Here is a 26,410-nt window from a genome sequence, read left to right on the forward strand (position 1 = left end):
AGCTTTTTAATAGTAAGTGGTGAATTAAAAATATAAACAATAGGCTATAAGAACAGTGCAGTGGGCTGTTAGTGCAACTCTTTAACTACAAGCGCAAGACCTCGACATCAAAGACTGATTTTGTTGGTTGTACATATAAAGAAACTAAAAATGTAAGTATGTTGGTGTAACGCGTCATATTTAATCAAAGCGGCATGTCTCGACATTTGCGTTGCATTACGCCTGTATACTTTATTTTTAAAGTTATACCAAAAATTATCAACAGGTGAATGTTAATCTCGTTAAATGTAGACATCTTTAGATTTTTTAATCATTCAAATATATTGAAAAAAAAGAATTACGCGGGAGAAATCGAATACATTAGGTTTTAAGGTAGACAAAACACAGTGTTAAGTGTGCATGAAAATAACACATTTCATAGCACATTTAAACAAATAAAACGCCAATAGTAATAAAAAATGAACATTCACAAAACCACTGTATCAATAAAAATGCACTTTCTCAAATTTAGCCTGCATTCACTACCTGGCATGTGTTCAATTCAGTTGCGCTCTGGAAAAACCGCGCTTAATACATGTCTTTAAAGTGTCATTCCAGATTAGCATGTGCATTTCCTACAGTTTAATAAGGGACGAAACTTTGCGCTTTTATGGACCTTTTCTTTTAAGAAAGTCCAGTCAAAGCGGACAGTGTCGTCCATAATAAGCCTTTGTATAAAGCACTTCACGCATATGCATTAGGCCCTGTATTCCCAAAGCGCGACTCATTTATCTCCGTTCTATACCTCCCCTGTAGCATGAGCTGTCCATGCACGTGTAAAAGAGACCCATGTGCTTGCAGTCTATACCACTACAGAACCAGATAGGGCTCACTATCCCGAACGACTGCGAATAATAACAACGTAAATACTGGTAAATTGCTTATTATTATGTATCTTGCTTATGTCAATTGAAGTTATTTGATAAACGGTAAAATGATAAACGCGTGTTTACACCATATAAGTTTAAAATAACTGTAGACATTTTTTTGTATAATGCGTTTTTGTTAATCATTAATGACATTTTTTTACAGAACAAACCGATTATACTGACATGTTGCCATGGCGTACATTAAACTAGGCGGAAATGGCTTACGTGGAATGAGAACGTGATGCTGATGACGAAGCTTAGCAGGTTGGAGCAGAAGCCCGAGCCGCTACACGAGATACACAGGCACACCATTACTTCCGGATGCCTCGAGTCCGCGTAGCAACAGTGATCTCTGGGTGTGAACTAGGCTAATGTATGATAACTGCAAGAATGATCGTATTTGTTATATGATTTAAATCGTATGATAATCGTTTTCTCATAACTACAATCATACTAAAACAAATATTAATATCGCTGCAGCAATTCCTGCATCTGCAATACTTAAACTTCTATAATTACTATTAAGCGTACCAAGTAGAACATTTTTTTGGACAGAAATTACCGAATATGGAAAGCTAGTCATTATTATCTTCCATTATATTCAAACTTTTTTGTTCTTGGAATGTGTATGAGAGCGTCCTGGTGCGAGGTCGACATTTAAAAACAAAAATAAATTACTAAATAAAAACAACATGTCGTTATAACATCGTAGGATCCCCTAATGCACCTCGTAATACGACATGGTATACAGTAATTACGAATACGTATCTAGAAATTACGACTTATTATCTTGTAATTATGATATTTTATTTCTTAATTACTACTTTTAATTTTTTAATTTCGACTAAGTATCTTGCAAATGCGACGTTCATCTCGTTAATACGACTTTAAGACATTGACGGTGTTACATGCAACACGTGATTGTGCATTATAACATTCATACACCCATTTATTTTATATGTGAAATATGTAATGACAAGTAGACGAACAAACAGATAGACGGACAAACAGACAGACAAATGACTAAACAGAAAGACAGACAGAATGACAGACAGACATACATAAAGACAGACATACATATAGACAGACAGATAGACAGACAGACATACAGACAGACAGACAGACAGACAGACAGACAGACAGACAGACAGACAGACAGACAGACAGACAGACAGACAGACAGACAGACAGACAGACAGACAGACAGACAGACACAGACAGACAGACAGACAGACAGACAGACAGACAGACAGACGGACAGACAGACAGACAGACAGACAGACAGATATAATAAGTCAGTTTGACAGACAGACAGATAGATGGATAGACAAACCGACACAGGCGTGTATAATAAGTTTAAGATCATATCTTATGCAGTTGTTAAAGAATAACGCTAATAAGTTTTGTTCATTTTTGTAGCAATGACATTACCTCCGTTCATATTAATCGCATTGCTCTATATACGTTTTACAGCCAGCCAGCCAGCCAGCCAGCCAGCCAGCCAGCCAGCCAGCCAGCCAGCCAGCCAGCCAGCCAGCCAGCCAGCCAGCCAGCCAGCCAGCCAGCCAGCCAGCCAGCCAGCCAGCCAGCCAGCCAGCCAGCCAGCCAGCCAGCCAGCCAGCCAGCCAGCCAGCCAGCCAGCCAGCCAGCCAGCCAGCCAGCCAGCCAGCCAGCCAGCCAGCCAGCCAGCCAGCCAGCCAGCCAGCCAGCCAGCCAGCCAGCCAGCCAGCCAGCCAGCCAGCCAGCCAGCCAGCCAGCCAGCCAGCCAGCCAGCCAGCCAGCCAGCCAGCCAGCCAGCCAGCCAGCCAGCCAGCCAGCCAGCCAGCCAGCCAGCCAGCCAGCCAGCCAGCCAGCCAGCCAGCCAGCCAGCCAGCCAGCCAGCCAGCCAGCCAGCCAGCCAGCCAGCCAGCCAGCCAGCCAGCCAGCCAGCCAGCCAGCCAGCCAGCCAGCCAGCCAGCCAGCCAGCCAGCCAGCCAGCCAGCCAGCCAGCCAGCCAGCCAGCCAGCCAGCCAGCCAGCCAGCCAGCCAGCCAGCCAGCCAGCCAGCCAGCCAGCAGCCAGCCAGCCAGCCAGCCAGCCAGCAGCCAGCCAGCCAGCCAGCCCAGCCAGCCAGCCAAGCCAGCCAGCCAGCCAGCCAGCCAGCCAGCCAGCCAGCAGCCAGCCAGCCAGCCAGCCAGCCAGACAGACAGACAGACAGACAGACAGACAGACAGACAGACAGACAGACAGACAGACAGACAGACAGACAGACAGACAGACACAGACAGACAGACAGACAGACAGACAGACAGACAGACAGACACAGACAGACAGACAGACAGACAGACAGACAGACAGACAGACAGACAGACAGACAGATATAATAAGTCAGTCAGACAGACAGACAGATATATAGATAGACAAACCGACACAGGTGTGTATAATAAGTTTAAGATCATATCTTATGCAGTTGTTAAAGAATAACGCTAATAAGTTTTGTTCATTTTTGTAGCAATGACATTACCTCCGTTCATATTAATCGCATTTCTCTATATACGTTTTACAGACTGACATGCAGAAGAACAAAAGGACGGACGGACGGAGGGTAAACCTAACATACCCTCTATTAAAACTTTAATAAGAAGTAATAACGAGAAAAAAAGTCGTTATTACATCATTCAAAAGTCGTAATTATGAGACAAACAGTTCTAATTGGGAAATTTCGAGATACTAAGTAGTAATTATGGGCTAAAAAGTTGCAATCAACAAAATTCAAAGTCGTAACTTGGAGTTAATGTTTAATATTTAGGCATTTATTTTAGTTTTTAATTTTAACCTGGCATCAGGACGCTTCCTGTATTTGACTAGAATGCTCGCATAATATTGTCTTCAGAAAAAAAAAGAACAAAATTTCCTTAATTCAACTACATACGTCATTAACAACGCAAACGGACGTTAGCATAACGTTGATAAACTCAAATGTATATCTCATTGCAATTGCTTAAATATAAGGTTCTCTGTTAGAATCGAAATTTTCGAATTGCCATTATCTTTCTTTTAAGTGACTATTAAACTAATTTGGAATATTAAAATACGACCTTGTGGTTAAATTGGTACGCATAATAACAAATTATTTTTTAAACATTTAAAAACGATAACGTGAATATAATTTTAGACATTAGAAATCTCATATTCAGAATACCTGTTATAAATCTGACTGCAACTGCAAAACCATCGTTTGTATGTCACTCGCGAATGTGTGGATGCTCCCTACAGGCAGTCATTGAAACGGATTGTATATATCAGATTGCACCGAAAATCCAAAAATAAATACTAGGAATTGCCTAATATAGTAATTAATTCCACGAACAAAATAATACACTGTCGATCGTGTATCGCGAACACTGCTCGATAGTATGGAAGCGTATTCAGCCAGTTGTTAATTTAAAAACTTAACTAAATTTCTAAATATTAAACAAAAAATCCCTTAATTACGACATAGTATCTCGTATTTACGACTTAGTATCTCGTAACTAGGACTTACTATCTCGTTACAAAGACTTGTTATCTCGTAATTACTAATTTGTATCTCGTAATTATGACATATTATCACATATCACGTAATTGCGACTTTAGAATATACAAAGAGACGTAAATACCGGATAAAAAGTCGTAGTTGCGAAATACTTAGTCATAATTACGATATAAAAAGTCGTAAGTACGAAATACTAATTAAAATACTAACAACTAATTAATTATGATTTAAAACGTTGTAACAACGACTTAATTGATTCCTTTTTAATTTATACCTGGCATCAGAGCGCTTCTATACCCCCATACGATATTGAAATAAAGACTATTGTTTAAAATGTTTAAGACACCGTTCACGTATTTGGCAATGATTTTATTGAAGATCTGTTATATGATCTTCAGAATGAACAACTGATTAAGTTAATGAACTTAGTACTTATTTAAAAGGAGCGTATTGTAAACAAACATATTACAGTAAAGTTGAGCATTTGTTTATTTACGTGTCATGTAGCGGGCGCTTTAGAGAAAGGCGATTGGTATCGCTGGAATATACCGGCTGCCGAGTGTGCTAACAGCCATATCACGGTGCCTATACCACGTGACTTTTTAAGATCTGTGTGGGGAGTAAAATATCAACAAAAGCGCGACGAAGGTAAGCATTTTAAGGATAACTTTTTTAATATGTCACCATTTTTAATTGGATAAAGTGGAGAGCCCGCTCATTCATGAGAGTTTTCTATAGGTATCATGATTTTATAAAACAAATAAGTATTTTTTCAGTAAAGTGCAACCGCGCGTTTGAACGGTAAGAAAAGGGTAGGATCAGTGTGGGGACATTAATTTTTTTTACACAAAAACATCACCTCTGGTGCAATTAAGAAATAAATTTTATGGGCGGAGCTTACACTATATCATTTTGCATCCATTTTCAGGTCTCTGTTATTTATTTACGAAACAAAATTCAAGAAAACTATTCTTACAGTAATATGATCTGTGTGGTATACGCTTTTCAACGGATCTGTGTGGTATACTGTTTTTAAGTTTTTCAGTTCTATTTAGTTGTTTAAAAAAATGCTTGTCAACAATGTATTTTAAACTGGATTTTTAAATGCGCTAGCTTGTTAAACACATAATGGCTATACACTACGCTTGCACCGCTTGTTGAACTAATACATAATTATGATTTACAGGCATGCTGTACAATCCCCATTATAATATTAAAATCTTACGCTGGAGCATCTTAAATCGATGACAAGTCCATGCTTACCTTAAATAAGTGTACACTTTATTTTATTGTATCAAATTCCATTTTTATTTTGGCGCCAAACACTACTGTCAGGTGAAGTAATGTATCGTATATTATTTTTGATATTATATTTACTTTAAGGTATGGCTCAATGCTCCGAATGCGGAAAAATGTCGAAGACCAGAGCTGGATTGTTGCGCCACATTAGGGGACACGCTAACTCTGGAAACTATAACTGCTGTGGGAAAGCATTGCAGGTAAGATTAAATACCTTAAAAATAGTTAAATTTTTATACAGTTATGCTAACAAACAGATGAACGGATTTTCTTGAAACAACACAAATATACAATATATCTCATCTCTCAGGTTAACATATATTTTGAAATAACTCAATTATCGTCTAATCGTTTGTAATTTTAAACTAACGAACGCGTGTCCTAAGATACTTACATTTTTGAAATAGCGTGTGTACGCATTGAAATGTCACGTGAATAAAATATGTTATTTTTTTCTCAGGATGCCTACAATCTTAGAAGGCTTCAACGAACAAAGAACCCCAATGTCACGTGTGTGTACAGTGCGGCAGGAGCTTTGCGGACAAGTACCTACATGTACTCGTGGCTAGAGAGAAAAGTGCAAAAAAGAGGGATTGGTGAAATGTAACCAGTGTGGGTTGGCAGTTAGGAGTGAGAATGACCTCAGAGAGCACGTCAATACCCACATGCATGACAAGTGTTACAGTAGTGAGGAGTGTTTCAAAACGTACAAATGCAAAACAAACCTTTCTCGATACGTAAGGACTTCACATAAATCCGTGAATACTGATTATAAATCATTATAGTTTACAGTTTGTCTGTGTAACTTCATTATCGTTTTACGTTATTTTATTCGTTGTTTTACTTTTACTTTACTTTTCAAAATGATTCTAAAGTTATCCGAATTTGATTAATTTTTAGGTTTCGTTTAGTTCGTTTGTGTGTTTGAAATCATTCTCAAATAATTGTGCAATAATTTGGATTTACGTTATTCATTAATATATCGCATCTGTGATTTGTATTATCGAATCTGTGATTCTTTTTTAATTATAACTTGATTAAAGTTTTGCGATGTTTTTTCGTGGTTTCAATTTTAAATACCGCTGTCACGAGCTAGTTTGATAATCATAAGCAGCCAGGGTTTCTAATTCTAGGGATTTTCACGATTGCTTTACATAATTAACTGCCTGCTTATAATTACTCTAGCCCGTGGTTATTGACAGTAAACAATGTATGCAATGTGGTTGTGTATACAATACAATACTCTTTAATTCGAAATACGTCTTGACATTCTTCAGAGCTGCATCCATCCACGACACAAGAGGAGAATCGTACATATATAATCATATAATATAATATTTATTCATTAACTTTTATGTTCTCTTCAAAATAATTAACGCTAAAGATAAGCATACACTTGTTACACTGAATACAACGACATAATTTATAACATGACATTATCACCAACACATGGCGAATGATTGTCAATATCTATACTATGTAATAAACTAATGCAACAATATAAATTCCATATATGAAATAAAACACACAAACACACACATATATATATGTTTCTACTATGACCAGTATTTTGTTTTTAATAAACATACCGTTTACCTTAAACTTTAAATAACAACAAAATGACAAGCCAATACGACTGGCGGATTCTGTTTTATCAGTTTGTATTTCAAATTTGATTTTAAAACATACGTATTACTCAGGTCAACCTGTGTAATATTTGACACAATTTCTATTGCAGAATTTGTGTCAGAATTAAAATGTCCATTGTGTTCGTCTATCCGCATTCTTATTGTTGGCAACAGTTTGCTATCGTTTCGTCTCACCCGCTCCCACCTTACTCCTAGTGTCCCCTTCTGTATAGCATTCCTGTCTCGTGAAACTGTTTCCTCTATTTTTTCTTCCCTTAACCCTTGTCCGCTCACTAGTGCCAAATAGGTGATTACTGAAATGTATGAATTTTTAAATAATAATAATAATAGATCTACTACTACTACTATTACTATTAGCAGAAATAGTAGTAATAGTAGTAGTAGTAGTAATTGTTGTATTGGAATAATTGAAATTAATTTAAAAATATATATATTGTCGTTATTAACTCAATTTATCCGTAAATTGTAGAAACACGGATACCACACAGATCCTTCTAAACACGTATACCACACAGATCATATTACTTTTAGAATATTTTTCGTTATTTTGTTTTCATAAATATATGAAAGAAACCAAAAAAAAAGAATGCAAAATGATATAGTGTAAGCTCCGCCCATAAAGTTTATTGCTTTATTTCACGAGAGGTGATGTTTCTGTGTCATAATAAAATAATGTCCCCACACTGATCCTACCTTTTTCGAACCGTTCAAACGCGCGGTTGCACTTTACTGAAAAAATATTCATTTGTTTTACAAAATCATGATACCTATAGAAAACTCTCATGAATGAGCGGGCTCTCCACTTTATCCGATTGAAAATGATGACATATTAAAAAAGTTATCCTTAGAAATGTTACCTTTGACGTGCTTTTGTTGACATTTAACTCCCCACACAGATCTTAAAAAGTCACGTGGTATAGGCACCGTGCATATCAGAAGGAGCTCTGTACGAGACTGACTCTAAGGGCTTAACATGCTTTCATGAAAGCTTTGCTTGAATCAATTGCGTGGTGTCAGTAATTTAACCTATTCACACATTTCTCAGCCATTTATTATCAGTTTAACCCATTTATGCCTAGCGTCTAGAAAAAAGGGCCTTTGCAAACAGCGCTGTTTGCATAAGGAATTTCTGTATGAAATATTCTAAATATAGAAATAAATATACTAGACATCCCCAATACTGGAAATAAATTGCTCCAATTTAGATGAATGGGAGTCCACTAGGCATAAATGGGCTAACAGTACTACTTGCACATGTGATTCCTAGAGATTCCGTTTAAGGTTCTAATTGCTGTTTTATGAAAGAAGTGGAACATAAACTTTGATAGTGATAAATAGTGACCATGTTAAATGTTCAGTCGGATTAACTCATGAACAATTTGAATTGCGCTAAATATAATTGAATGAAAAAGAGCATGTTTGTATCTGTATTCATCAATTGCTTGATTCTATTTTAAAGGTCAAGTTATAACATGTGTCGTGTTCTGAGAAAACTGGGCTGAATGCATTTGCGTAAAATATCGTCCCAGATTAGCCTGTGCAGTCCGCACAGGCTAATCAGGGACAACATTTTTCGTTGTTATGGTATTTTTAGTTTCAAGGCAGTCCCTTCTTACCGAAAATCAAGTTTAGGCGGAAAGTGTCGTCCCTGATTAACCTGTGCGGACTGCACAGGCAAATCTGGGATGACACTACGCACATGCATTAAGCCCAGTTTTCTCAGAACGCGGCTCAAATAATTTCATGATGATTGTGTTACAGTCCGAACAAGCTGTTTATCGCCAGTGTCGAGACGGGTGTTACTCGCGACAAGAGTTCACATCATGGTAAAATTTTGTGGAAAGTTATTTACCAAGAGCACCGCATAGCGGGTGCCAACGCTCGGCTGTGGGTGCAGTTTTGAATAAATGAAAGCTTGTCAGAAGTGACCTTGACCTTTGACCTAGTGACCCAAAAATGGGTGTGGTGTGTAGAACTCATCAAGGTGCATAAACATATGAAGTTGTTTCAAAGTTGTATGTGGAAGCACTATGATTTTAGAGCCTATGTTAAGGTTTTAGCACGACGCGGAAGGCAGACTCCGGACGACGAGCTGGCAATGGCAATACCTCGGGTTCTCTCCGAAAACAGCCGAGCTAAACATTGCACGATGAAATTAGGTTTCACACACGCACATACATAGATATGACTAAATTAACCCTTGACCCCTAAGGTTAACCTTGAATTTTGAGGGAGACGGGTGTTAAACGTTACACGTCGTCTAATGATTGTCAACATTGGTAGCCAGTTTTTTTATTGCAGATGAATGAAAAAGTAACAGTTCAGTTCAGTAAAAGTCCAGATAAGGTTTGACACACGCAAACACATACACTCAAACATTGCGGCTGCTATATTGAGTTTTCCCCATGCGGGCTCGACAAGTCATTGAAAAGCAGCAGGCCAAATGTACGTAAGTATATCAAGTATATTCACAATACTTTTTCAGAGAATGTCATGCATTTTGGTATTGTAACAAGAATTCAACCAGTAAAAATGCGCAGCCTTGTTTATAATAGAATACACACACATATTTTATCACAACAATAAGAAGACTGTGTTCGTGCAAGAACAACTTTATTATGCAAAATTTAAAACTTTGAACACAGTGATATTTCATAATGATTTATATAAATATAAACTGGTAAATTGAAAATCACATAACAAGTACAAACAGAACACATGTGTAAGATAAAATAACAATAATTCAATCAGTGGATTCGAACAACATCGTTTCTAAACAGCAGAATTAATCAGTTTCGAAATTTCAACTAATACAAGCAGCTCATTTACATATGCAACTAAATTTAATACATAACAACTGCATATTGATACTGCAATGACTTTATGGAAATAAACACATAATAACATTGCAAAATAGCAGAAACAATGTAAGGAAAGTAGCACTTTTAACAGGCAAGTCACCCATGGCAAAGAACTGTTTAAAATTCAAATGAACATTTTATGAATGTACATAATGTATAGAGCTTTTATCACATGGACAATTATTGAATAAAGAAAACAAATCATTTACCCGCTGTCATGTATTAATTCAGCCGTATGCAGTCTCAACTATACAAATTAGTTGATAAATTAAACAACGCAAAATAATGTGAAAATGATTTCCTAGTAAACCTAGATTCACAATACATTACATTAAATATATAGAGTTAGAATATAAATTCACGACAAGTTTGCATGCTCTGCACCTGTTCGACTTCGAAAGTGCCCCCCCCCCCCCAAAATGATTTTTTTTCTTGTTTGGTTCTTGATTTCAAAAAGAATACACGCAATTTCCAAATCGCATGCCTGTCAATGGTAGAAATTTATATAGAGCTTCATACTTTCTAGGTAACGATCTCATGCTATGCAACAATTCTACTCCTTAAGTGCTCCAGTATGGCATTTGTTCCCTTGGCAAGAATGGCTGGACTTGGTATACGGAAGAGATTGCCACTTAATTGTAAGGACCTGAAATAATAAACATTTTGAAGTACAGCCAGGGTTTACAATTAAGCACATGTAATATTTAGTATTAAAACGCATAATGGTTGATAAATCATACAAAGTGATATTTGTGTTGATTGGAATAGACAGTCTTTTTTAAATTAGACTTAGTTTGTAAAACCTCATATGAATTTCTTTATGCAACAGATTGTACAGTACTTAAATAACCCATACAAATACATGGCTGTGCAAGTCAAATTTTCAACCATATAAATTCAGTCTATGGAAAATAACATAACCATTCACCAACTCCACTCACTTGATGTGTGTACAGTTGCCAAGCTCTGGGGGCACCTGGCCGATGCTGTTGTTCTGTAGATCTAGGGTTGCTAGGCAACTAAGGCGATTAATGCCGTCTGCTTCTATTGACCCTAGCTTGTTGTCGTTGGCAAAAAGGATCTCCAGCTTGGGAAGTGAGTAGACAACACTGGGCAACTTTGTGAACCTACAAGTCAATGAAATTAACAAGTGTCATCGTTTGGAATAGCTGTTTAGCATACAACATGAGCTTTTTCACAAACATGACAAATACTCTTAAAAGATTTTTCAGATATGTTCAAGGACAAATACCTCAGGAATGTAGATCATAAGGAGTAAATATTGTGTCTTGTACTTCTACATTTTAAGGTGATGACATATTTGAAATGTCAATTCAATCACTTGACAACAGTGATTTCCTTCACAAACTTATAACAATTAACGCATACTGACCAACCAACAACTCAAACGACAAACGGAGCAGTTTCAAGGGTATACAAAGGACATGTAACAAGTAAGTTCCTTATATGTTAGACCTTTTTCCACTTCTCTATAGTTCAACATCCCTTGTTATGGTAGATCTATTACAAAATCAAATCAATGTTGTTTTTTTCAAGCAAAAGTATCTTAGATCCCAGATAAAATGGATAACAAAAACGGTGATGACATACTTGAAACAATAAGCAATCAATCACTGAAAAAATAAATTAGTAAACCATATTGTTATAAACATTTTACAAAGCTCAATTAAAGAATTGAACATAAAACAATAAAAACAATTAAGTCAATGGGCCATATTTCCCCATAAATTCTGAAGATTATATTACATAAACTATATGATACCTGTTGAAAGACAGTATAATTTCTCTTAACTCCTTTAAAGATGACATGTCACTTGGTAAATCTGTCAGCAGGTTGTTCCTTTAAATAAAGAAAGCACATATTTTCCAGTAAATATGGCACAATCATAATTAACCAAGTGAGGAAAACGTCCAACACCTTCATGTGATTTTAAAGTATAATAGAAAAAGAATGTTTACAAATAATCATCATTTTCTTGAGATACAGGAGTACAGTCATAAACATTTATGAAAGTGACGTCAATTTATAGTCGGTGGTGCATTTTAACTCAGGACAAAAAAGTGTGTGTATTTGGAAATTGTAAAAGTCTTCCCACAATAGAGGCTGCTGTATGTGAGGACCCTGAAATTTTTCCTAGTTTGCCTCAGAGTCTAACTTTCTACACATACTATAGGGGAGATTTTTTTAGTTGTAGCTACATTACAGAATAATTAATTGGCAGGCATTCAATTTTGATGGTTTCTTGTGCTATGAGGAAAGTTGTGAGAACTTTAAGGACACCCAAACTTCCAGTACAGCGACCACCAAACAAACTTACATGTGCTGGGATAAAAGGATAGAGGGCCAGTCGCATAGGTGTGAAGCAGGTGTACCAATCATCGCTAACATTACAGTTTTGCCTTGTATTTACAGTGCCTGCAGTGTATCGAGTAAATACCTTAAATCCAGGAAGGTAAGCCTGAAGTAGAGACCAATGTCTGGATGCAGTTTGGGCAGCCTATTGAAGCCCAGATTTAACTCCTTCAGGTGGTCCGACACCAACATGATCCTGAACATCAGAATGGTCAGATAATCAACAGGGACATATGCAATGTTATATACTGCAGGAGTTTCATTAAGTTTTAAAGTAGAGGATGATTTCCAAAAGGTTAATAATGGTTAATTTATAAACAAAGCTTAACAGAGAAGCTGAGAGTTTTTAAATTTGATAGTCAAAATACAAGGGATAATAATCCATCTCCTGGGTCTTCATAGAACCTCTAAAATTGGTGAGTATAGTTAGCATTTGAAATGCATCTTGGTCATAAAACAAGCATACTGATGTTCTGGACCGGAATTGTCATTAAATCAAGGTCATGATGTCATTTGTTAGGTATTTGAACAGCATGAACAGAAAATGATGGGATAAATAAAACACCATGTATGTATTTAATAAAGCTCGAAAAGTAGAATTATTTTCTTGGCATGAAAACCTGAACAACTTGCCAAGGGTCATCATTTATGTTTTACAAAGCCTCACAAAATAAATTTTTCTGCATTTTACTCCAACCAGGCATTTTTTCTCAAATCTTTTACACCATCAGATATTTTACATACCAGAGTTTGGTCTGTTTTTTTATCAGTATAAAATTGATACATACTTTAAAATCATAACCTAGCTGCACAATTGCATGACTAAGATTAGAAACATAAAATATTCTTAACATTATTGACACAAGCATGAACAATGTATTCACCCTTCAGGAAGTTCAGTGAAGCAGTTCTTGCTTAGATTCACAGAAGTTACCTCGCCCTCGGCAGCCACTTTCAGCACATCCTCAGGAATAAGTTTACACTGTTTATTGCTGAAATTCAGATATTTAAGAAATGAACTTTTGTCTGACTTGCTCTGTGAAATTGTGCCGGCACACAGCAAAATCTTTTTCACAAAACATTCATTGTTAAAGGTTAGTTTAATAAAATCAATAAACAGCACTGTCTTGTATTCTTGATTTTATCATGTTTCCATATATAGCATTTACCCGTAGAAGTTATTGAACAAAACTGAAACACATCAAAGGTCCACATAGTTCTTGCACAGATCATGTTATGTTAAGACTTTTAAATGTCTCAATTAGCAGGCCAAAATAATGTATTACCTAAATCAGATGCAGAAAAAACACATAACATGAAAAAGAGACACAAAAATGTTTGATGCACCTGTAGTCTAATAACTTGAACTGTTTGACATCATGAGCATTGACCCCTTCTCCGGAACCTCCTATTACCCCTGATTGACCTTTACTAGACTGAACCCCATTAGACGTCCCGTTATTAATGGTGACAGGCTCCTCTATGCGACTTCGCAGGTACTTCTTCACCTCCTGTGTTCCTCGCTGGTTTAAAACAAGATATGTGTTTGTCAGAAACACAATGCCCCCTAATGCGCCGCTTTTGTTGTTGTTGACCTTTGACCTTGAAGGATGACCTTGACCTTTCACCACTCAAAATGTGCAGCTCCATGATATACACATGCATGCCAAATATGAAGTTGCTATGTTTAATATTTCAAAAGTTATTGCAAAACTTTACTGTAATATTAAAGTTTTTTTTTTTTACCTTTGACCTTGAAGGATGACCTTGACCTTTCACCACTCAAAATGTGCAGCTCCATGAGATACACATGCATGCCAAATATGAAGTTGCTATGTTAAATATTTCAAAAGTTATTGCAAAACTTTACTGTAATATTAACGTTTTGGGACAGAATGACAGACAGACAGGCCAAAAACAATATATATCCGATCTATCGATCCGGGGGCATAAAAAACAAAGGTAATGCTATAGACAATACTGATAACATGAAAAAATATCACACACATTGTTCTGTTAAATGAGAATCAGCTAGCTTAACTGGGATATGTGTAAACTATATTTTAATTTGAATATAATTATTTTGAAGTTTTGAAGACTGAACAATATGTTTTACACAAGTAAGAGCTATAGTTGAAACAATACCAACTTAATACATCTATGGCTTTTACCATGACTATGTCTCGCCTAATTGACTTCATAGGGTTACCATCCACTACAATGGATTTCAAAGAAGTTATAGCCCCCAATCGGAATGGCAGTCTGAAAAAAAAGTGTTATTAAAAGATTTCTCAACATCTGAAGAAAACAACACAAAAGAAAACTAATATTGCTATAAATACATCAAATTTCAAAGCATTGAAGGCAAGATATGTGTTTGATTAACACCTTTCAGTGCGGGAACCGAATTTTGAAGACCTTTGCAAACAGTTTGGATCCAGATGAGACGCCACAGAATGTGGCGTCTCATCAGGATCCAAACTGTTTGCTATTCTGATAATATTCTTTGAAAAAAATCGAAGAAAATGCTAATTTTAGAAATTCAGCAGACGACATTTTAGCAGACGACAAATTTCCCAGCATGCAAAGGATTAACACCTTTGCCATCTGTGGAACCCTTAGTACAAGAGTAGGTGAATGTCAAGGCAAAAATGAGGTCCAGTTAGTGTGCTTAATGTTTATAAATAGCATTGAAACAAGTGCCAAAGCTTTGTAGCATGTGATATTGATGTTAGATGAAAATAGTTGTTTTGGATTTACCAAGAATTTGGACATTCTCAATTAGTCTAGTAAGTCAAAAAGAACTTCAATGAAAAGATCAAAATGAGGTCAGATGATGTTGGTGTGTTTAGAGAATGTATAGATATCACCATTCAGAAATCAAATCTTTGTATTTTTTATTTTAGACAAAGCTTGTCATTTTGGGTTAACCAAGAACTTTGACCTATTAAATGCGTCCGAAAGTTTGTCATTCTCAAGGTCAAAATTTGGTCAGAGGATGTGATTAAGTATCCAAGCTAAGTATAAAGCATAAATGGCGTTATACAAAATCATATCATTTTGGGAAAACCTTGAGGGGATGAAAGAATGAACAAACAGACAGACCAATCGCAAATTGATTCCAAGCATGAACAGATGCTGGGGATATTAAAAGAAAACAGGCTTTATAAAGAGTAAGGAGGAAAGAAAGTCCCTGCATAGGCATATTGTGATGCAAAAAGTTGTTACTTATATGACAAAGATATACATTTAAACAAAATGAGCATCTGTTAGGAGTGTTACCCAGTGAGGTCATTATTAGTGACATCCAGCCTCTCCAAAGATTCTAGGTTGCCCATTTCCTCTGGCAGGGCTGTGAGCTTGTTGTCTCGCAGGTCCAGGATGGATATAGCAGGCAAGTGGGCGACATGGGCCGCAGTGATCTCTGAGATCTGGTTGTTGCCAAGGTGTAACTCCTGAAGTGGTTGGCATGGAAACCAAAAATGTTCAATCCAATCTTTGGATATAATAAAGGGAAAATGTAATACAAACATTTGTCAACAAGCATTGTGATTTTCATTTTCAACATCAGATAATTAATTTTCATCATCAATATTGCATTCAGTATTACACATTTTCATCCTGAATTTATCAAAACAGTAATCAAAATACTTGAGTACTAAGTGGCTGGTCCAGCATTCATTTTACAGACAGCATACTTCATATCAATAAAAGTGTTACAAACCTCTTATTTAAGGACAACGAACACAAACACTTGCCTTTGTGCCTGACACCAAATTTATGAATTAACACTTTTCAAAAACATTACCTTTAAGTTCACACAATTTTTCAGGACCGGTAAATGTAACAGCCTGTTATGTCTCAGGTAGAGCTGTTCCATGCTCTGGAGTGACCCAAACTCTGTTGGAAGCTCTGTCAGCTCATTGTGTGTTGCATCAAATTGTTTTAGAGCTAAAAAAGAAAGTATAACATAGAGCCTGGATAATTCAAAGAAATAAATATAATTGATTAATATACCATGATAAGATTGACAGTTTTCTAAAAAAAAAATTCTGTAGAGAAAATAAAAAATAAAGTTATTTTGTTCTTATTAATGACAAACCCTTTGCATTGTTGATGAAATCATTTAAAGTATATTAGATCTTACATACACATTTAACATGGCCAGACAAATTTAGGCAACCTATCAGTAACTGTATTAAAAAAAACTGAACCCGAGCACAATCATAATTTTGTAAGCAAATCTTAACATGAAACATACAGATTCTCCTTATTTATAACTGGTTCTTATTGAATCAGGAAGGCAAAAACCATATTAAAACAAGACTATTGGCAAGCAATATGGTCCCCTACCGGTGAAACTCCACCATTGTCAGATTTTTTTTTATTTGTTGCCATAGCAACCAGAATTTTAAACGTAGGAACAAAATGAAATGACGTGCATAATCTCCATATTGCCATCTATCCATGTTTTAAGTTTCATGACAAAAAAGAACTTTTAAAGTTATCGCAGGATCCAGAAAAGTGTGACAGACTGACTGACTGACGGATGGATGGACGGACACAGAGCGCAAACCGTAAGTCCCCTCCGGTTTCACCGGTAGGGGACAATAATAGTAGTATCGAACGGGCATTTATATTTGAAGAAAACGAGATACACGTCCATAGAGCACATCACCCTCATCCAACTTTTGTCTCAAAACTCCACATACATAAAAAACTCAGCTTTTTTAACAACTCTAATTGTAAATAAATTTTGAAGACCCAGGTTATATCTTTACATCATACCAAATATAAGATCAGAATCTTAAAGCATTTTGAAAAAAATCCTAAAAATTCATATGTTCAATGGCTGTCACTTTGTAAAAGGATGTGAAAAAAATGCAAACTTGATCTGTAAATCATGCAGGTTTACTAACATACTAAATCTCAGGTTGATATCTAAAATTGTTTAGAAAAAGACTCAAGAAATGAAATGCTTCAACAACAGACAAACCAACTGACAGACTATTCTATTATACGACGTCAAAAAGCTTTGAGTCTGCCACTTAGAACTCAAACTGGAAATATGCTGGTCAAAATATACCACTACATGAACGTTATTGCCTTTGTTGTAACTAATTGGATGACGAAGATTAGTTTCATTTCGTTTGTAAATGTCCTTTTAAATTATACACTGATATGAGAAGAAACTACCTTAAGAAATCTTATAACATTAGAGCCTCTGTTTATAAATTCCACCATTTGCTGAATACAACAAATAAGATTGAACTTATTGAAGTAGCATACAAGTAATTTGCAAAAGAAGCTCTGAGTAAAAAAATAAATATTTCTAATGTTGTAACTAAACTTCAAATAGAAATCTCCCATATATAACAAGACTATTGCCAAGCAATTTAAGTCCCCTACCGGTTCCACCATTGTCAGAAATTCCACCATTTTCAGATTTTTATATATATATATAATTGTTGCCATAGCAACCAGAATTTTAGACGTAGGAACAAAATGAAATGACGTGCACAATGTCCATATTGCCATCTATCCATGTTTCAAGTTTCATGAAAAAATAACAAGAACTTTAAAAGTTATCGCAGGATCCGGAAATTTAGGGAAAACCACCATTTTTAGCAGTATTTCTAGCCTATTTGTTGCCATACAACCAGAATTTTTGACGTAGGAACCAAATGAAATGACGTGCATGATGTCCATATTGCCATCTATCCAGGTTTCAAGTTTAAGTTAAACTTGAAGTTTCATGAAAAAATATTGAGAACTTTAAAAGTCAGGGGTTTTTCGGCGTAAGCTGAATAAGCCAGCTTTTCACCCTGACTTGACCTTTGTAAGTGTCCAATAATACTCAAATAAAATTTCCCGCGGCTAGGTACGAATGAATACACTTCATTTATTCCATTGGCTGATTTGAGTATAACACCAGAACATTGGAAACATATCCGCGTCTTTGTAACACTGTTTTACTGCATGAAACAATTTTATCTCTAATTAAAAGGCCCAATAGATAGAACAGTTTTACAATCAATTTTCGACATAAATACAGTTTGTGCGTTCACCTTTTATTTTCAGAGAATTACCAGCGCAAAAACGTTTAACTAAAGGCTATGTTGTCATATTTAGTACTTACTTGCATTGCATTTCAACCCGCGAGGTTTCGGGTCAATACGCGGTCATTTTGTGAAAGTCAGAGTTTATATACAGTTCATCACCGGAGTTCGCAAAAGGGGTTGCGATCATTGTGTCTTACTGACAATAACGTAGTGACTGTAATGCATTGCATTCCAATCCGCAAGTTATCAAGGTCAGTTTGCGGTCAGTTGCAGAAATCTTTATATAAACGCCGTCTCGTAAACTTTGTGCACTTGAAGTCTGTTTTGATCAGAAAGATACTAAATAAAGATATTCGGCGATATTATTGTGGTATGTCAATCATCGATTTTTAATATGGTTTCAAAATTTGATAAGGACCAATTTTGATAAAATTAATTAGAAATATTTATCCATTTAGACCAGTTTATTAAGCATGACCACAATAATTCGCTATACTATAATTATGCAATTAAATAAGATTCGAGTATTGCCGGCTGACCTATATGCACTCGTTTATTTTCATGTTTCTTGTGTTTTTCTATTCTGTAAATATAGATATCTGAGTAATAATATCACATAAAGCAAAATAAGCCACGAAATCTGGCGCAACCCCCCGTAATTGATTTGCTTATGATGTAGCTAACAACTGCGCAGAAAAAAGGCATCCGCTACTTTTTATCTCATAGAGATAACTTTTGATCGTTCATAAACATCGACCACAATCAACGCCGTATATCTTTTTTAAAGATATTTCTTGTTTTTACTAAGAAAGTGACGCCGATATCCGGCGTCTTCCCCTACCAGAATTTTTCCCCTCAAAATACAATTTCCCCACCAAAAATATCAATTTTTACCCAAAATAAAATATTTTCTCTCAAAGAAATGTTTATTTTTCCTTTGGGCATTCGACAATTATCCAATTTGCACCATGTACAACGATCTTTCTCTCTCTCTCCAGACGAACACAAAAAATCTGGGAATCCCAGTTATTCTAAATATAGCTCTTAAATAACGTTATGTAAACTGGGCAACTAACGTAATAATCATGTGACTATTTAACTGGTTACCGGTCTTGCGCGAGAAGGGTGTTTCGTCAATAAATTACCAGAAACCAGTCGAATTTTCATCCGGGCTATGTGCAAGCCAAGATATAAACGTGAAAACAGAAAAAAATGTCTCACAATTGGCGTTCTTACACAAACAAAATAAAACATTCGGACTCGGAAGATATTGAACGCATCAAGGCATTTTTTAAGAAAGAATCATCGAAAACCGTTATAACCCATCAGGATTCTGAGGTAATCAACATCGAACATTGTGAAAGTGAAAGTAGACAATCGGCAGCTGCTGCTCCTTTCCCTTCCAATACTGTAGCAGATCAAGATCGTCAACCCATTCATCATGAAATTGAAATCACAAAATTGACATCGTCCCCCGGCCCAAGTACAGAAATATAGTTGAAAACATTTCCCATAATTAGATCTACACCTGCAACTTAATTAAGGACTTTGACTTTAATACGTGTTAAATGTGTTTTAGAACAAAAAGGACAGAGACAAGCCTCTTTTGATGAGTTATAGACATTGAAATGAACAGTTTTTATTTTTTCCCCTAATATGTCTCTTTCGCACTCTTTTTTCCCCTTTCACCCAGCGTCTTCCCCTTTCTCTAAAAAAAACCCCTGAAAGTTATTGCAGGATCCAGAAAAGTGTGACAGACTGACTGACTGACAAACGTTGCAAAAACGTCCCCTCCGGTGAAACCGGTAGGGGACTAACAAGTATTTTACCTAGCCAATGATAAAATACATGAACAAGAAACCGTCGGAGACAGGTGATGCTCCCCAAAGGTTTTTTTTGGTCACAATATTGCATTATATATTCAGATAAAAGGAAACCTCTTGAGGGCACAGTAGTTGGGGGGACAATAATTTTTTTTATAGAAAATTTCAAAGGGCCATTCCTCTGTGAAAAATCATCCAACCAGAACCCGCTGATAATATGAACATCTCCTCTTGGTAGTGAAGCTTCCCATAAAGTTTCATTGAATTCCGGTCATTAGTTGCTGAGAAATAGCCCGTTCAAATATTGTGCACGGCCGGAGAGACAGACACACACACGGACAGACAAAGCAGCGACTATATGCTCCCCCCAATTTTGGGGGAGCATCAAAACAAGGGACAAAATATTCACAAAACCAGGTTTTCAATTTCAAAAAAAGTCTGATAAAGGGAGACAAGTCAAACTGAATGATTGTTTAAAATTAACCCCCTTTGTTTCAAAATAAATTTATTTTTAGTTGTGGTGACCTTGACCATGGAGATATTGACGTTATTCTTTCGTGCGACACACCGTCCAATGATGGTGAACAAATGTGCCAAATGATTTTAAAATCTCACAATGAATGACATAGTTATGGCCCAAACAAACTCATTTATGGCCATTTTTGACCTTTTAACTCAGTGTGACCTTGACCTTGGAGATATCGACGTAATTCTTTCGCGTGACACACCGTCGAATGATGGTGAACAAATGTGCCAAATGATTTTTAAGATCTCACAATGAACGACAAAGTTATGGCCCTGACAAGCTTGTTCCGGCCTCCCGCCAACATTCGCCAATCTAATAACCAGTTTTTTCCTTCGAAAAACCTGATTAACAACCTTACAGTGTTCAAGACGAATGTTGATTCTATATATAACAGAATATTAGTTTAATCTTCAGGTTGCCATGGTATAGTGCATATAATGTCCACCTAGCAACAGGGAGGTCGTAGGTTAAATCCCCACTCTGGAAGCATTCTTTAGATCTCACCTGACAACACCAAGTACTGGTCCTAAACAGGAAACAGACGCAAGAGCCTTTTAAGTCTTAGGCTTAATACAAACAAGAACAAGAAATGTGTTTGTCAGAAACACTATGTCCCCTTCTGCGCCGCTTTGACTTAGTATTTTTGACCTTTGACCTTGAAGGATGACCTTGACCTTTCACCACTCAAAATGTGCAGCTCCATGAGATACACATGCATGCCAAATATCAAGTTGCTATCTTCAATATTGCAAAAGTTATTGCAAATGTTAAAGTTGGCGCAAACCAACAGACCAACCAACCAACTAACAGACAGGGCAAAAATAATATGTCCCCCACTATAGTGGTGGGGGACCTAAAAATTAATTGGTTAAAACAAATCTTCATATATCTACCATTCATGGACCCTAGTTGAGCCGGTATGGATACGAGTTTGTTGTTGGAGACATTCAGTTTCACTATCTTGCTCAGGTATCCAATACTGGCAGGCAGTGCGGTAAGCTGATTGTTGGAAACCTCCTGTGGTATAAATAATCATAAAATTATCATACCTTGAAACTGATATCGACCTTTTACAAATGTTCCTATCAGTTTGTATAACAGGTAAGTAGTTGTTGATATCAGTTATTGGTCGGATGTACAATTCTAGGGCCATTATTTATCCTAAGCCTCATCTGATAAATTACAAAACAGTAATCTGCTATTTTCTATATCATATGTGTATTGTTCATTCAGGTATGCATACTGCAAGAAACTTAAACAAAACAGCCATGTATCATTACATATATATTGATAATGTGAAAATCGTCCCGTACATTAACTACAGTAACAATGCATCCAAGAGACAGCTATATGCCCATACATTATTCTTTTGACCATCATGTTTTTACCTTGACTACGAGGTGGCTGGCACCCATATACTCAAAAAGAGAAACATTTTAGGCTTAAGAGATAAGGTATAGACTTTAAGATAGAAGCTCAACTATTTAACTGTCAAAGACTTATACATTTGAGCATAATTCATGAGTGAATAGATATTGAAAAACAATGAAGTTGTTTCTCTGTTTTATATTTATAGGTTATTAGACGTTTCACTGTACAATACGGAGATATATTTGGACCAGCACACAGTTTGACGTCATATTTGACGAGCCGTTAGGCGAGTCCAATATGACTTCAAACTGTGTGCGAGTCCAAATAAATCACGTATTGTACAGTTTAAACGTCTAATAAGCTTTTTATTCTATATCCCTTTCTTCAGCTCTTTGTTTCATTTTAATTTTGATTTTAAAATGCTTTAATTGCATCTATGCTATTTTCAAGACCGTGTGAGTCGATCATAGTACATTCGGATACTTTTTCTCGGTAACGGCTTTTATCGTTATAAAACAATTGCTTAGTGCACTTGTACTCAATTGTCCAATATGGAAAAAATACAGACTTTTTGGATCCAATACCGGAATATATTGGACGGTCACGTGGTACATATGAAGAATGCCGATTGGATGAATTTATTGGATATAGAATAAAATTATTTATTGAGCATAATTCATTGAAATTCCTACAGGGTATGGAAAATGTGGAGAGGACACAAAAAATTAAGCTCAAACTTTTGATTTTCAAGAACGACCTATGACCTTGTTCATTAGCTGGCGTGACGGACTTGTTTCTTCTGTAAATCATCTTAATTACCGTAACATGTCCACTTCAGTTTCAGGATATTGTTTCAAAGGGTATAAGAGATATGGAACGTAAACAAATATGGAATCTTAAACAATAGACCTTCAACTGTGAACTTCAGCTTAAGTTGACTTAACAGACTTGTTTTTGTGCACATCAACGTCATGATCTTAACCATTAGCAAAGTTTCATGAAAAAGGTTCAAAGAGTGTAGGAAATACGGAGCAAATACAAATAAAGCTAAAAACTTTTGACCTTAAAAAATGACCTTGATCATGGGTTAGCATGACTGTCTCATGGTTTCTGCTTATTGTCTCAATGAACAAGATGTGTGAACAGTTTTATGAAAATCTTTCAAAGGTTATAGGAAATATAGAGCAGACACTAAAGTATTAAGTAGACATATGGACTTATGGACAAGCAATCCTATAAAGATCCTCTCCCACTTATCTGTGCTGGATTAATTATTTAAAAGATAATTTGTATGCTCATGTTTAAGAAAGTAAGTGTAACATTAAAGGTTTACATAATTAAAATGTCTTGGCCATAAGGCCATTTATCTATTGCAGCACTTTTTTCGGAAATGCATTCATAAATGATCCCACCATACCAATAGAGGCTCTAATAAAGAAAATTTGTGAAAATAGAACAGAAATTATGAAGAAAGTGGGTTTTATTAATTTTTTAATTACACATGTGTTACTTTTATGGAAATACAGCAATTCAAAATGGATGTACATTGTGTATTCCTCTTAATTGGACGCCAATATATATAACCATAAGACATTACTTACCAAGAGGACCTTTAAAAGTTTTGACATTGTGGAAAATGAAAAAAACAACACTATTGGTGAAGAGTTAATTTACACCAGATTGTATAAGTTATTATTTAAACAAGCAAATTCGTTGAATTGATATCCCCCTCTAATATGCTTCTGGACACTCATACCAAGTTTTAACGAAATCCACCAAAGCACTTCCAAGATATGGCTCCAGACACACAAACAAGCATTTTTTCAGTATACAAAGAGCCATAACTCTGTTATTAACATATGGTGTACAATGCCATTTGGCATGCATCATCCTATTATCAATACATACATGTATACTCATACCAAGTTTCAATGAAATCCACCAAAGCACTTCCAAGATATGGCTCCGGACAGACGGACGGATGGACAACACAAAAACAATATCCCTCTGCCCATGGCGGGGGATAATAACTTGCTTTCAGAATATTATAATTTACTGAATCACCAAATACATTACAATCCCCAAACACCCCATTTGTGACCTCCCTTTTACACTAACCAGTTCTTCCAGGAACATGAGAGTTCCTATGTCCTCTGGTATGGAGGTCAGCTGATTGTGCTCCACATGAAGGCTCTTCAAGCTCTGTATCTTGGCCACACAGATGGGAATCTCGGTCAACCTGTTTCGGCTGTAATAATTGAGATGTGTTCTGAGAAAACAGGGCTTAATGTATGTGCGTAAAGTGTCATCCCAGATTAGCCTGTGCAGTTCGCACAGGCTAATCAGGGACGCAACTTTCCGCTTCTATGGTATTTTTGGTTGAAAGGAAGTCTCTTTTACACGAAAATCCAGTTAAGGCGGAGTGTCGTCCCTGATTAGCCTATACAAACTGATAATACAACCAAACAACAATTCTTAAAATTAGCAGATTTAAGAAAATAATTTTAAATAGACTGAGGTTTCATATAAAAACTGTATCATTAGCAATCCTTTTTAAAGATGTACAAATAGTCCATATGGGTGTTATTAAACTACAGGTACCTCACATCAAGTCTTTGAAGGTTTTGTAAAGTCCCCAATGCCTGAGGAAGCCTCTCCAGCCTGTTGTCATGAACCTACAAACAGCATGCATCTTTTTGATTTTAAATAAACACATCAATAGTAAAAACCAGTACACTTATGTTCTGACATGTTCATACTATTGGTGTAAAAGTTATTTACAAGTACATGTTTTCAACAAATGCCACAAAACCCTGCATTTTATACTAAACCCAGTCTATTTCATAAATGCTGATCAAATATGGTCATCAAGTGATACATAGAAAAAAAAAACATATCGAAATTTTTCTACAGAATCCCTTTAAGGAAACAGAATATATTATGGACATGTTTGCTTACATCTAGAACAGTGAGAGCTGGCAAGTTACTGATGTCTTCTGACAGTTCTGTCAGCCAGTTGGAGGCCAGTATTAGTTTGGTGAGGTCTGTTTGCTCCCACCATCTGTCGTCAGGGTCGTCCATGGACACTGTCTTACCTTCCTCAGGTGTGTCAATGTTGATTCTCCACACTGTTTCTGGAACTATGGACAAAATTGATGCCAAAGATTAAGAAACATTCAGGTTTGTTTTCTGCCATTTTATTCTATTTTGAAGAAAACATAACATAATGATTCCAAAATTTTCACTCTGTATTATTTTATGGAGGTGGGAAAAAACACTTTAAATGGTGTTATGTTAGGTAATATTTCTAGCCTCAATAATTTGTACACAAGGTACATGTACAAAGATGCACAGGTAGCTTAAAAGGAAATAGACTTGTTTTAAAGGAATTGTTGCTAAAATAAAAGGCAATACCTGTAAATGTCTCGCACCATGCAATAATGAGTCTTTAAATATACCATAAGCCATTCTTAAAGGTCCTGACCAGACTGACCAGCATATGCTTGTTTGGATCAAAGTCATTGGCATATGGAATAAGACACATTTGCCGATGCCACGACTCTAAATAACCCTTTTTTATGTATATAATAAGTAACATTCATCAGCATCATGGTATTAGTACTCTAAGAGATGACTCCTACCTGATGTTAAACTGCGACCAGAGATGTTCAGCTGTCCTGATTTTCTTGCTTGTTTTAGGATACTTGCATGCACACCATCACTGGCTTCTTGTTTGGCTCCAAAACCTGCTTTGGGTGGGATTGGTCTTCTGCCTCTTGCAGCCATGGTGGACTAAGGATCTCTGCTGATGAATTCATTACTATTCTCAGAAATGACTACTCAATTAAATAATTTTTATGGGTTATTTTATGGTATAAAAACCTGTACATGGTGCCTAATTAAATCATGTAAATAAAGTGTTTTCCCTAACTACTTTGGGAATGGTACCAGAAGCAGTCAAACTGAGTGCAAGAGCTGCCCCAAGACATCATGCTTGACTTTTATTTAGCTTTGACTATATAAT

At 36.2% G+C, this 26,410-nt stretch overlaps 1 protein-coding gene across 10 annotated transcripts in view; it reads right to left on the reverse strand.

Annotated features, from left to right (window-relative positions):
• Positions 1–10,075: 10,075 nt before the first annotated feature.
• Positions 10,076–26,410, reverse strand: part of LOC127863027 (leucine-rich repeat-containing protein 40-like) — an 81,177-nt gene continuing 64,842 nt past the window's right edge. For 5 of the 10 annotated variants that reach the window (XM_052402438.1, XM_052402431.1, XM_052402436.1 and 2 more), the window contains exons 2-15: positions 26,028–26,191; positions 25,345–25,526; positions 24,988–25,061; positions 24,505–24,634; positions 21,909–22,032; positions 16,413–16,555; positions 15,887–16,059; positions 14,776–14,866; positions 13,952–14,127; positions 13,489–13,596; positions 12,690–12,800; positions 12,014–12,091; positions 11,172–11,357; positions 10,076–10,876 (exon numbers count right to left, since the gene is read on the reverse strand). In XM_052402438.1, the coding sequence (XP_052258398.1) occupies positions 10,771–10,876; positions 11,172–11,357; positions 12,014–12,091; positions 12,690–12,800; positions 13,489–13,596; positions 13,952–14,127; positions 14,776–14,866; positions 15,887–16,059; positions 16,413–16,555; positions 21,909–22,032; positions 24,505–24,634; positions 24,988–25,061; positions 25,345–25,526; positions 26,028–26,172 (1,827 nt within the window). In that variant the 5' untranslated portion in view covers positions 26,173–26,191 and the 3' untranslated portion in view covers positions 10,076–10,770. Of the gene's footprint in view, positions 10,877–11,171; positions 11,358–12,013; positions 12,092–12,689; positions 12,801–13,488; positions 13,597–13,951; positions 14,128–14,775; positions 14,867–15,886; positions 16,060–16,412; positions 16,556–21,908; positions 22,033–24,504; positions 24,635–24,987; positions 25,062–25,344; positions 25,527–26,027; positions 26,269–26,410 lie in introns of all 10 variants that reach the window. The other 5 variants (XM_052402435.1, XM_052402441.1, XM_052402433.1 and 2 more) reach the window with 2 other exon arrangements.

Source organism: Dreissena polymorpha, chromosome 16 (assembly GCF_020536995.1).
Source record: "Dreissena polymorpha isolate Duluth1 chromosome 16, UMN_Dpol_1.0, whole genome shotgun sequence".
Taxonomy (NCBI): Eukaryota; Metazoa; Mollusca; class Bivalvia; order Myida; family Dreissenidae; genus Dreissena; species Dreissena polymorpha.